The 13,319-nt window shown below is 53.0% G+C and overlaps 1 protein-coding gene across 3 annotated transcripts; it reads right to left on the minus strand.

Annotated features, from left to right (window-relative positions):
• Positions 1–972: 972 nt before the first annotated feature.
• Positions 973–9,459, minus strand: AKR1A1 (aldo-keto reductase family 1 member A1). 3 transcript variants are annotated; one of them, XM_074221563.1, is made up of 9 exons: positions 9,345–9,459; positions 4,639–4,724; positions 2,812–2,931; positions 2,559–2,710; positions 2,154–2,349; positions 1,770–1,969; positions 1,400–1,472; positions 1,202–1,288; positions 973–1,111 (listed from the first exon to the last, which is right to left on the minus strand). In XM_074221563.1, exons 2-9 carry the CDS (start codon positions 4,717–4,719, stop codon positions 1,046–1,048), a joined length of 975 nt encoding a protein of 324 aa, XP_074077664.1. In that variant the 5' UTR covers positions 4,720–4,724; positions 9,345–9,459; the 3' UTR covers positions 973–1,045. The 3 variants fall into 3 exon arrangements, with proteins under 3 accessions (XP_074077664.1, XP_074077663.1, XP_074077665.1); XM_074221562.1 differs by lacking the exon at positions 9,345–9,459 and adding an exon at positions 7,458–7,577; XM_074221564.1 differs by lacking the exon at positions 9,345–9,459 and adding an exon at positions 5,402–5,459.
• Positions 9,460–13,319: the final 3,860 nt, after the last annotated feature.

Raw genomic sequence — 13,319 nt, forward strand, 5'->3', positions numbered from 1 at the left:
TTGCAAGGCAAATGGAGTTAAGCGGCTTGCCCAAGGCCACACAGCTAGGTGTAATTATTAAGTGTCTGAGGCTGGATTTGAACTCAAGTACTCCTGACTCCAGGGTCGGTGCTCTATCCACTGTGCCACCTAGCCACCTCCCCATGATTAGATTTTCTAAAGAAAAGGCAAACAGGGACCCACATAAGCAAGAATTCCCTAGCAATTGGCCCTGCCAAGCCAGAGGTGCTGCAAGAAGGGTGACTCGGGCTTCTGGCCAAGAAGACTCCTCCAGGGATCTACACTTCAGGCAGGGGCAGCCTGGGGGGAAGGAGTTGGGGGCGTCTGTGGTCAAGGCTCCTCCTGACTTGGTTGAGACTGAAGATTCCCTAAGGGCCTCCCCCCAGCCTCTTAGGTTTAAAGTTCTGATCCTATAACTCCCCTGGTTCCTGGCAACACAAGAGAAACTGAGACAGATGCTATTTTCAATGTAGGAAGGGAGTCAGCAGAGCTGTCCACCCATGCTAGCACATTCTCATACATACACAGCATATATCACAAACACACATACCAAACCCTTTCTCTCCCCCTTCCCTTCAGTCTCTCCTCTTTCCCTCAATCTCTTGCCTGCTCTCTCCCTTTCTCCTTCCTTCAACCTCTCTCTCTCTCCCTCCCCCCTCTGGGTCCTGGTTCCCTGACCTGTACAATGGGATCCCATGGGATCCCTCAATTCCCTCCCAGGCTCCATGTTCCTCAGATTTTTTTAGGTTTTTTTTTTCCTTTTTCAAGGCAAATGGGGTTAAGTGGCTTGCCCAAGGCCACACAGCTAGGTAATTATTAAGTGTCTGAGACCAGATTTGAACCCAGGTACTCCTGACTGCAGGGCTGGTGCTTTATCCACTGTGCCACCTACCCACCCTCCTCAGATCTCTTAACTATGGTCCAATGGGGTTCAGTGTGACACCAGGACAAAGCAGTACAGAGAAACCAGAGTCAGGGAGGCTATAATATGTATATTGAAACTGGCTCCTGCCCAGGTTGGATGAATTCTGAAAAAGGCCAAGCCTTAAAAGGGCTCACTGAAGGGATACAGAGGATGACCAGCATCTCTGGGGACCCGCTTCCCATCCACCTGCAAAGACAGAGACAAAAGCCTATATCAGAGGGGGCTCATAGCCCTGCCTGTGCCCCCCAGGCCAACAGTCACCAGTACAACCCTCACCGTTATCATGGGCAAGATATACCGCCAATTCTTGTTCAGTGCCCCCAGCTGCTTCATCTCCTCTGGGGTCAGAGTGAAGTCAAAAACCTAAGAAGGGAGACCCAAAGTCCTGAGTCTAGGCGGTAGCCAGGGCTCCCACACACCTGACCCACCGAGCTGCCCACTTCCTATCCCCGAGTCCAAAGCCTGAATCTTCACCTGAATGTTCTCGAGGATACGGGAAGGAGTGATGCTTTTGGGGATACAGATTACTTTCCGCTGGACTTGCCACCTGCAAAGAGGGAGAGTCAGTTGGAGGTGGCCACACCTGGCAGACTCTTCCCACACATATGCCCCCTAACAATTCCCAGATGTCAGTTGGGACTCACAATGAGGCAGGGGTTAGTGGAAATAGAGGACAGGACCCAGGGAGGAGCCTTGAGTGCTAGCCTGGAGCCTAGATCCCTCTCCATAGTCCCCTTTCACCTCAACTTGGGAATTGCAGCCTGAAACCATCATTTGTGAGCACATCTCTCACAGGCTGCCTCCCTTGGCTCCTCAACCCAGCCCCCACTCCTGCAAGCTCTACCTGAGAAGGATCTGGGCTGCTGACTTCCCATACTTCTTGGCCAGCTCAAGGACCACGGGCTCCTCCAGCACCACCGGCTCTGCTGGGTCTCGCCAGGCTCGATCCGAGGAGCCTAGGGGGCTGTAGGCTGTCACCTCCAGCCCCTGCTTGTGGCAGTGAGCAATTAGCTCATTCTGGGCCAGGTAAGGGTGGCTCTCCACCTTGTTCAGAGAATGCAGAGTTGGTTGGCAGTGATTGAGACACCCCCTGCCATAGCCACAGTCCCCGTCACTCAGAGGTAGTCCCAGGCACCAGAATATATAGGACTAATCATCTGGTCTAGTCCAGAGCCTCCACCCCCCAATGCCTGGCATGTCCCAGCCCCCATAACTACCCCAGGCTCACCTGGAGCACAGCAGGTCGAACTGTGGCTATGCTAAGAATGTCATCGATCTGACGGCTGTTGAAGTTGGAGAGTCCCAGGGCTCGCACCAGCCCCTTGGACACCAGTGCCTCCATCGCCTTCCAAGTCTCCTTGTAGTTGATGGTGTCATAGCGCACTGTTCCATCAGCATTTTTAGGGAAGGGGTTATCTCCCCGCCTGTGGATGTAACAGCCCCATGACCTTGGCCTTCCTCAGCCTTCCTCTCCCCTGTACAACTGAGCAGCCCAAGATGATTCCTCATCTCTCAAGAAAGAGCCAAGAAGGCTGACTAGACTTGATGTACTCAGTACTAGACCAGCCTGTCCTCACCAACTGTCCCTCGGCAGCCTGTCCAGCCCTGCCTCACCCCTGCCTTCCTTGCTCACTCAAAGCCATAGGGCCAGTGCATCAGGTAGAGGTCCAGATACTGAAGCTGGAGGTCGGCCAGGGTCTTCCTGAGGGCGGGCTCCACATCATCCGGCTGGTGCTTGGTGTTCCATAGTTTGGAAGTCACAAATACTTCTTCCCGGGGAACAGCCTGTGGAAAAGCAGGGTAACCAACTGGGTAGGGGTCCAGCTTCCTGGGCGTCTTCCCCCTTGAGAGCTCTCCTTCCTCCCCCCTGGTCAGACTTCACTTACTTTGCCAGGCCCAACATTCTCCTTCAAGGCCTCACCAATCTCCACCTCATTTCCATAGATGGCGGCACAGTCAATGTGGCGGTAGCCAACACTCAGAGCATATTTGATAGCTGCCTTCACCTGTGGGGGGAGCGCCCAGAATGGAATTGGTAAAAGATGGAGGGGACTGGCACCTCTATTTAGGGAGAACCCGTCCACTCAGATTTCCCCAGGGGCTCCTTTCCCTGGAAATGGAGATGGGGATGCTCAACACTCCCACCTTCTCAAAGGAAATCATTCTGATGGCTCCCTCACCTCTCCTCACAAAGGAGAGAGAATCAGGAGGATGAAGACAGGAAGGAGGGGGCCACTGCTCCTCTCAGATACGTTCCTCTCACCCCCAAGGCACTGACTGACTCCCAAGTCTAGTCTAGACTCACACAGGGCCCCTCCCTAAGCAACTGGCAAATTATCTGACAAAAACCGCTCATGCCACAAATGGTGCCCCCTGGTAGTTACTCTGTTCTGCCTCTGTCCCCCCCTTAATCATGCTAAAAACTGACATGTCTCTTCTGATTGGCAGAGCCCTTCATGGACATTATTCATCCCCATTTTACGGAGAAGAGAGATGAGGCTCAGCAAGAAAAGGGACAGTGAGCCAGCCTATGACCCCTGGACTGGCCTGCCTCTCCTCATGAGATCCAACTCCTTCTACTGTCTTGCTACCATCTTCCCAATCCCATCCAATGGCAGCTGCCTCTACCCTGGGCCAGCAGAACCTCTCCCAGCGCCCTTCTGAAGGCCTCCTTCCCATTCCCTATCAATTTCCTGATCACCAGGGCCAGTCGCTGTCCTGCAAGGTTAGGGGCCAACATCTGCAGTGACCTGATGGGGGCCTGGCCCCAGAGTCCCCACCTGGGTCACACATGGGTGTGTGTGTGTGAAGGCTAAACTTTAAAGGGGAGAAGAGATGGCAAAGGAGCAACAGGAGCTGGGTCTTAGCTTTTAATAACAGTACAGAGACACAGACACAGACACACACACACACACAAAGTATCTGAAAAGTGAAAGGTGAGCTGTTTTGGTTGGACAAGCAGCTCCCCCACCCCCAACATACCCACAGAGCAGGTGCCCACTTCCTGCCTCTTCCCTCCCCCATCCCTTCCTTCCTGAAAGCTGGGATTACAGAACAGGTTTGGCACCCTCCAGTGAGCTAACTGCAGGGGGAGGAGAGAAGGGGTCCTCCTCAGGTCCAAGGCTTCTTTGGCCTGTTTGCCCCTTAGCCCTGGCACAGTCACCCCCAGGGTTCTGGGGTCCCCGAGAAGCTTCATCAAGACCACCTCCTCTCTGGTCCTACCAGGTCTAGTTGCAATGAGGCAGAGGGAGAAGCTAGGATACCACAGGAGGCTCCCACCACTATACTACCCTTTTTTATCTCTTATAAGGCCCACCCTGCCTCAACCATGTTTCCAGGCTGGAAACTGTAGCTGCAGAGACAGGCAGTAACTGACCCCAAACCCAGGAGCTCTGGGCTCACTTCCCAAGGCTAAGACCCCATCAGTACATCTCTGTGGAATGGGGAGATTTCCAGCCTTCCACCTCAAAGGGCTGTTGTGAACAACGAAGGGTGTGCAAACCTTTTAGGCCCCCACTGACTCGTAAAAGCTTTCATAGGCCCCCACATTGGCAGCCACCCTGCATCCTGTGTTGTTGCTGTTTACCATCTATTGCCTGGGGATTATTCTTCTCTGCATTCATGAGGGCAGGGACCAGGCCCTTCCCTAGTTTTCTACCTTGGCTGTTCCCCCCAACCCCAACCTCAGCTCTCCCTGCACCGATCAGCCTCACCTGCCCAGGTTCACTCTTCCAGGTCCCCAGCCCCAGGAGAGGCATCTTCTGTCCAGTGTGGAGGTCGATGGAGGACGCCATGTTGCCTGTAAAACAGAAAGGGCTGTCCACATGGTGGTCTGAATGGGATACCTATGGCCAGCAGCTGGGAGGGGATGGAATGGCCCATGGCCAGCTACCCCCAAAGCACACTGAAAAAGACTTCTAAGACATCTCAGGGAGAACAGCACCCTGAAGACAGAGCTGCGCAGGCCCCAACAGTCACAAGTCCTGGATAAAACCACAGATGACCTCAGGAAGGCCACAAGATCAGACCAATTTGTCAGAGGGACACACACATTTGCTTCTAAGCAAGTCTCCTCTATAAACAAATTCTACTTTTCTTCCCCTTTCGTTGAGTTTTGTGTATTGGAATAGGGTGGAAATGAAGGGAATCATAAACACTCCCTGAAGAGTCAGACAGAAGGGGCTACTAGGTGGCACAGTGGATAGAGCACCAGCCCTGGAGTCAGGAGGACCTGAGTTCAAATCCAGCCTCAGACACTTAATATTACCGAGCTGTGTGGCCTTGAGTGAGTCACTTAACCCTACTGTCTTGCAAAAACAAAAACAAATTAATAAAAGTCAGATAGTAAAGTGGGAAGGACAAGGAAAGAAGGGGGCTGGGGATCCCCCCCCAAAAAATTCCAAAGGCAGTAGGAAGCAGTGAGAGAGATCCGGTCCCTCTATAGTTGAGAAGCTGAGGAGCTATCAGGTGACAGACCTTGTTTGGTCCCAATTCCTTGTGGTTTTCCTGGTGGCCCCACAGTGAAAAGAAGGTCCTAGATTGAGAAATGGAAGGCCCCTCAGACACCACCCTTCATTTTACTGATTCAGAATCTGAGGCCCAGGGTCACCTGGGTAGGAAGGTGCAGAGTCAAAATGAGGGGGACTTAACTGGTCAACAGGAAGCCCACTCCCCCTTCCCCAAGCATATAATCCCTATAACCTATAGCCCTCTAGCTCCTCTTGAGCCCTAAGTCCTCCAGGAGTTGGCATGGGCAGTCCAATGTAGGGACTGAAGTCAGTAGGTAGGGGTCAAAGCTAGGACACTGGACATATCTGTGGTGGGCTTGGAATCCGTAAGATTCATCTTCATGAGCTCAAATCTGGTTTCAGACACTGAATAGCTATATGAGCCTGGTTAACCTAACCCTGTTTGCCTCAGTTTCCTCTTCTGTAAAATGACCTAAAGATGGAAATGGTAAACCACTCCAGGGTCTACCAAGAGAAGCCTATTTGGGGTTATAAAGACTTGGAAACTACAGAATAGCAACATCCCTTGTGAAAGAGTCAGAGAAGCAGGTTCTTCTATGAGAATACAGCTGCTTTTCACCTAAGGATAGTTGGTGGCTGGGTCCAAGGTCTTGAATAGACATGAATGATATCTCCTAGTAGCTAGGGCAAAATGAAATGTGTGGCCACCTTGCACCCCATCCTAACTCCCATCCTGTTGGGTACATGCACCATGTGTTAATCCAGGTGCCAGATTAGAATGTAAGGAGGTGGGGATCCCACTCCACCTCCCTCTATCCCTCCCTGGAGGTCCTTAGCAGGGTGGGATCTGTGAGCACCTCGGGCTTTCAGCAAACATGTCCTAACCAAGGAGTCAGGATATGAAGGGGGGAGAGGAAGAGGAGGGACTCCCGGAATTCAGAGACCTGGTGGTGGGGTCCACCGTCTCTAGGTCTGACCTCTGGCTGATTCCAGCGCCACGTCAAGAGACTTTCTAAAACAATGAGGGCAGTGCCCAGGTAGCCAGGGCTGCCCTTGCTCTGGAGCTGCTCTAGTGCCACCATCCTGCCTCACTCCCTTCCCGTTCAGTAGCCAGGCCTGGGAGACTCCTGGCAGAACGGGGCGGGAGACAGAGAAGGATCCTTCGGGGTGAACCCTGGGGCTTCTCAACTGTTGCAAGAAGGGCTCTGGAGGGAGAAGGGGGGGAGACACCTGAGAAACTGCTTCTCCCTTTCACCAGGAGAGGTGACTCCACCATGACCACAGGGCAGCATGCAACCCATCTTGGAAATTTCCCAAGGGGGCTGGCCCAGAATCAGGCGGGAGAGCCTTCTCCAAGATGTTTTTCCATTTTCCTCCTTCTCAGCAGATCTTACTTCCCTGTACACAGATCTCAAAGCAAAGGTCAGCGTCAGAGGCTTCCTGGGGCAGACTCTCGCCTGTTCCTCTCCCGGGGGCACCCCTGCTCCGGCTGGGGCCTGGCAGGCGCTTCCCGGGGTGACCCAGCCCTCCTTTCTCAGGTTTACTCAGGTCCCACATAACCAGGCTGCCCAGGGCTGGCCCCCTCCTCGTCGGCGCCTTCAAGGCTCAGAGCCGCAGCCCCTCCCCGGGAAGCCCGGCCCATTCCCTCGGGGGCTGCCCCCGGCGCCGCCGCAGGACCCGTCCGTCCCCCCGGCCGGGGCTCCTTCAGGGCGGCCCCCCTCTTCCGCGAGCTCCGGCCTGTGGGGGGTCTGGGAAGGGCCCCGGGGCGCCCGGGCCGAGGGGAGCGGGAGGGGACGAGCGGGCAGAGCGGGCAAGGCCGGAGAGGCGGAGCCCGCCACAGCCCCCTCGGCCCGGGGTGCCCCCGCCATTCTGGGCCTCGGCCTGCCCCTAAGGAAGGGGCCCCCCCCCCCCGGCCGCGCGGGGGTCTCCGTGCACGCGCCCCCGTGCACGCGGCTGGGGGAGGGGATCCCGAGGCGGAGTCGGGACGCCGCCCCCCAGGGGCCAGCGCGGGAAGACGGTCGCGGGGACAAGGGGGGCGGGGCAGGGCGCGCGCCGGGGCTTACCCCGGGTCCCGATGAGCGGCTTCCGAATCGCAGCCGGGCCTCCCGGGGCCCGCACAAAACGGGCCGGGGCCCGCCCCGGACCGCCCCGCACCGCCCCTCCGAGCATGCGCCCTCCCTCCCTCCCGCTCGTGCGCCCGCCCCCTCCGGGCCTGGGCCCGCCCCTCCGAGCATGCGCCCTCCCTCCCTCCCGCTCGTGCGCCCGCCCCCTCCGGGCCTGGGCCCGCCCCTCCGAGCATGCGCCCTCCCTCCCTCCCGCTCGTGCGCCCGCCCCCTCCGGGCCTGGGCCCGCCCCTCCGAGCATGCGCTCTCCCTCCCTCTCGTGGCCCGCCCCTCGGGGTCTAGACACGCCCCCTCCGGCCTTATGCCCGCCCCTCCCCCCGCCGTCCTCTGAGGAGGCTCCCAAAGCTGGACTGGCAGGCGCCGAGGAGGGTGTGGCGGCGCGGGCTCGCGAGCGCGGACACGCCCCCTGCCACGTGCCCCCTCCGCCCCGCCCCCTCCAGCCCCTGGGGGTCCCCGTGCTTGGCAGCAGAAGCTCCCCGAGGATCTGGGAACCTGGGCCGCGGCCCCCTCCCCTGAAAGGGTCCGGCCCCGCTGGGCTGGGCCCGTTTCTCCCCTCTGACCCTCTGTCTCTTCATCTCTCCGGTAGAGAAAACAATCCCTGTGGGTACCCCAAAACCTGGGGACCCCTAAAGCGTCTGGGAGCTTGGGCGGACAAACAATCCCCAACAACTCAGCAGCTCCACCTGAACCTGCGCCTGTCTGCCATGATGAGCTCGGCCTGGCCAGGGGTCACCACGGTGCCCCGCTGACCCCCCTCCAAGGACCACTGTGAAAATCAAGCGCCATGTCCATGAAATGCTCTGACTACGGACCACACAGATAGTAACGGGGAGTCTCCTTAGGAGCCCTTTAATCCATCCTCATTTTGCTGGGAAAACTGGGGCTCGGAGCCTGGCTCCTGGGCCAAGGTGCCAGAGCCAGGAAGGCTGAAGCAAGGAGGCCTGGAGCCCTGCCAGGGAGGAGGATTGACCTCAAGACTCTGTTCCCCCCCTCTGAGTCTTGATGCCCATCTCACCAGAAGAGTGGCACCCAAAGGTCAATCCTCCTTCCACAAGGAGACACTTTCCATCTAATGTCTCTGGAGGAAATCTGTATCTTCTTCCCTGCTTAGAATGGGGGCTTCTATGGGAGGGGGACTTTCCTTTCTTTTTTAATCTATATCCCCATCATTTACACACACCTTAAATACTTTCTTTCCTTCCTTCCTTCCTTCCTTCCTTCCTTCCTCCTTCCTCCCTCCCTCCCTCCCTTCCTTCCTTCTTTCCTTCCTTCCTTCCTTCCTTCCATCCTTCCCTCCTTCCTTCCTTTCTTTCTTTCTTTTTTTCTTCAGTCTCATACATTCATTCATAGTTAAGCTTCACCAAGGTTCAAAGACAAAGAAGAGGGCCCTGCTCCTTGAAACCTCACAATTTAGTCAGAGAGAAATAAGACCAGGGAGGTAAAAAATAGAATAATTCAAAATAAAGGGCAACTAAGGCCTCCAGTCTGGCCAAGTCCTTTGGCAAAAGTTGGACAGCAGGGTATCTTATAGCCCTCCTACACTGTGATACCAAGCTCCTGAGAGAGACAGACCAGGAGCCCAATATGCTGGTTATTTCCTGATCCCAGTATTACTAATAGATGGGGGCTAGAACACAGGGAGATGTTCCCTAAAGTCCCTCTGCCTTGTCCATCTCAGAATGATCTTCCCTCCAGCTTTTTTGTGGTTCAAGACCAGTGAGCCTCACAGCACCAGGACAATCTGGGGGGAGACCTGGGTACCACCCTCTGATCCCTGATCCCCCCTGCCTCCCATTCTCTCTTCTTCCCAATTTCAGCATCACTTACTTCAACCAGAAACCTGTCTTCTGCTCTGACACAGTTCTGCTATGACTGAGCCCTTGCCTCCAGCCCTGGACTCTCTGCCTGAAGCAAGTGCTCCTGCTAGGTTGCAAAGTCTTTAGTTTTTCTGCTCAATTATGAACTGTTGTCCCATGTGAACTCCAAAGTCCAACCTGGGCCTGCCCAGAGGTGATCCGGAGGAGCTGACGGGATTGTGCCTGAGAAGTGGTGTCTACTCTCTGACCCCAGGAAGAGGAGAAGCTGGTGTTTGGGAGAACGCACTGCCCCAGGCAACCTCACAGCTGGAAAAGAGAACAAAACTGAGGTCAAGCAGAGAGTTCTCTTCACTCTTAGAGTGCCTTTGACCCAGTCACCCAGGCCCCAAACCTAGGTTGTCAACCTTGACTCCACATTTTTGTTTGTCTTCCCTACATCTCTAAAACATACCCCTTTCTCAGGGGCGGCTAGGTGGCACAGTGGATAGAGCGCTGGCCCTGGAGTCAGGAGGACCTGAGTTCAAGTTTGACCTCAGCCACTTAATAATTACCTAGCTGTGTGGCCTTGGGCAAGCCACTTAACCCCATTTGCCTTGCAAAAAAAAAAAACAAAACACCCTAAATAAATAAATAAAAATAAATAAAACATACTCCTTTCTCTTCTCTGATACTGCCACTACCCAGATGGAGACCCTGGATTATAAAAATAGCCTCCTATCCTAAATGATCTACTTCCCATAAGTCTGTGGGTGCTCACAGCCCTCCATCAAGCAACTGTCACACAGAGGATGTTAGGTTTGATCTTGGAGGAGATAAGGGGACACTGCTGAGAAGTGACATGGTAAGACTTATACTTTAGGAGAGCAGGGAATGGTTTTTGCCCTTTCCTTGAGTCAACCAGCTCTCATTTATTAAGCACCTGCTGTGTGGCAGTGACTGTGTTGGGACCTGGGGGGTGCAAAAAAATGTTCTGCAGGGAGACAGCATTTAAGTAAGTAGGTTTATACAAGATCTAGAGAAAGTAGATAGATCCTCTCCAATTAATTCTTAGGAAGAAGGTGGTGACTAGCTTTTCTTAGCTTTTCTCTCCCCATCAGGAAAGAAACTTATGGAGGTTTCAGAGAGACAGAGTCCTGGAGGGGGTCCTGCCTACTAATCTCCGTGGTAAAATCCTGTTCTAAGGAAGACTTAGCCCTGTGTATGGCCAAGCATGTGTGGCACAGTCACAGAAGGGTGTCAACGCAACCCCCAAGGCAAGGAACTGGGTGTGTCATTGGACCAAGGCATTAGATGGACAGGTGAGCTCATTCAGTTTCCCACTAACTCTTCTCCTTAGGGAGTGGCTCAAGTATTAAAATGAATTAATTGACTAGATATTTAATTAGAGCTAACCACGTGCATTTTATTTTAAGACATCTCTGGAAGCTGTGAGGGATCATAGAAAATGGAGAAACTGAGGCCTAAGAGGGCAGACACCATTACAAATATTGCCCTTTTCAATCCTCATCACAACCCTGGGAGGTACATGCTATTATTAGGCAGAAGTTAAAGGCCTTGACAAATCACAAAGCTAATAAGTGTGGGAGGTTGGAATTGAGCCTAGACCTTCCTGACTCAGGTGGATTTGGCCTTTCCTCCTGCTACTTTGAAGGGTCTTTTCTCCTCCAAAACTAGAGCACTGAGCTTAAGAAAACAGAAATAGAACCCAAGAGACAACTGCCAGAGGAGTTAGAGGAGACTGGTCTCATCTGCTGGATGTGAGGCTATTCCCAAGAAGGGAAAAAGAGGCAAGAGAAGGCCATTTAGGTCTCCTCCCTGGTGTAGGACCACAGGAGAACTGCAGTCTTTGTTCTCCCCAAGCATGAAGGAAGAGGGGGAGAGAAAGTAGGAGAAAGGAGAGAGAAGAGAAGAATGGAGGGAGGGGGGAGGAAGAAAGGAAGGGACAAGAAGAGAAAAGAGAGGGGGAGAAGGGAAAGAAAGGAGTTGAGAGAGGAAAGAACCTAGGGAAGGGACCATAGGTGAGGGAGAAACAGGAAAGGGAGAAGGGAGAGGAAGAGGGAAAGGAAGGGAAGAGGAGGGAGGGTCAGTCAGATTCTTCTGACTCAACAATTCATCAATCATTTGTGATTTTTCTGAATAGGCTTCTTGTATCTCTTTCCCTAGGGGAGAGGCAGAGGTAGAGATTTCTAAAAGTCCATCTCTTTCACCTCCCTCAGTCCCTCACCCCTTGGGTTGGGCAGTCAAATATTGGACTTTTTGTATTTGCCTCTCCCAATAGGGCTTGATCCCATAGTGGGCTTATAAAATCACAGAATTTATATAAAGTTGGGGTACTCTCTGAGGTCATCTGATCTAAACCTTTAATACTACAAATAGGGAAACTGAGATAAAGGGAGGTAAAGGGACTCACTCCCAAATTTACTCAGAGAGTCAGTATCTGAGCTAAGAAGGGAAACCCAAATAAGACTTGACCTCCATCCTCTAGGTGCTGATTCTACTATCAACTGAGTAATAAAAACAAAACCATCATGAGTTGGGGGATGGAGGTCTGTGGTCACAAAGAGATCAACTTTAGGTGAGCCAGTGGGGAATTTAGACTGATTTTAGGACTGAGAGCAGAGACCTAGTTCCTCAAACTCTTTCTAGTCTTGTCCCTCCTCAGAACATTCTCTCCATATCAGAGGGAGGCTTCCCTAAGCAGGAGTCATCCATGATGGCATCTGGTGCCCACCATTTCTGTCCAGCGAGCTGCTGCTCACCAGGGAGACTCCAAGGCTTCAGATTCCCAGATTGTAGAGGTTATCACTGTTACTCCTATCTTATACAAGAGACTGAGGCTTGTCCTGGTAAAGTGTGTCACATACTTTGTAAATGTTGAAGCCTAGGTCAACCTAAAATCTAGAGTTCTTTCCACATATATGAGTCAATGAATGAATTGGGATCCCTGATGTTCATAGTCTGAGCTGGATTTGGGTAGGCTGGCAAACCTAGGGCCCACCCAAGGAAAGGAAACCCTGGTCTGGACAAAAATGGAGGAGGGGGGGAGGCTAGGTGGTACAGTGGATAGAGTACCGGTCCTGGAGTCAGGAGTACCTGAGTTCAAATCCGGCCTCAGACACTTAATAATTACCTAGCCGTGTGGCCTTGGGTCACTTAATCCCATTTGCCTTGCAAAAAAAAAAAAAAATGGAGGAGGGGAACTTTAGCTGTTTCTTTCTTGACTTCAGTCCTAATGAGAAGAAGGATCCCCTTCCCATTCAAGTCTATACCAATTATGGCTAATTTTGCCTACTCTTCTGCTAGCTGGGTTCAGGGTGGGGTGCTGCTTGGATAGGAGTTGACAAGACTGGATAATGCTAAATTGACAGGCCCTGACTTGACTTGGTTCCTAAGGAGGAAGGATGTGAACCACCAGGTCTGGACCTGAGACTTAGGAGTGGGGAGATGCTCTTACCTCCAAGAGGTCTGGGATTATTTAGCACCCTTGTCAGCCCCTCCACAGTCCATAAACATACCTCCTTAAATAGAATTCTACTTCTTGAGTTCTTTCTTTCTTTCTTCTTTCCTTCCTTCCTTTCTTTCTTTCTCAAAGTGTTCTCTAAATTTTTACCCCTCTATCCACGGCCCCTTCCTGAGTTCCTTAAATCACATTAGTATGAATCAGAGAAATGCTAAATGTTGGGGTGGGGGTAATGAACTGCAGGTTCAGCAAGAGGCAACTACAATCTTTGGTGCCATTAAGAAGGGCCTGGCTTCCAGGAAGAGAGGAGAGGATCCCCACTGCATTTTGGGTTTTTTTTTTTTAAGGTTTTTGCAAGGCAATGGGGTTAAGTGGCTTGCCCAAGGCCACACAGCTAGGTATTAAGTGTCTGAGACTGGATTTGAACTCAGGCACTCCTGACTCCAGGACTGGTGCTCTATCCACTGTGCCACCTAACCACCCCGATCCCACTGCATTTTGCCCTGGTTGGGTCACCACTTGGTT

This window comes from Macrotis lagotis, chromosome 2 (genome assembly GCF_037893015.1).
Source record: "Macrotis lagotis isolate mMagLag1 chromosome 2, bilby.v1.9.chrom.fasta, whole genome shotgun sequence".
Lineage (NCBI taxonomy): Eukaryota > Metazoa > Chordata > Mammalia > Peramelemorphia > Peramelidae > Macrotis > Macrotis lagotis.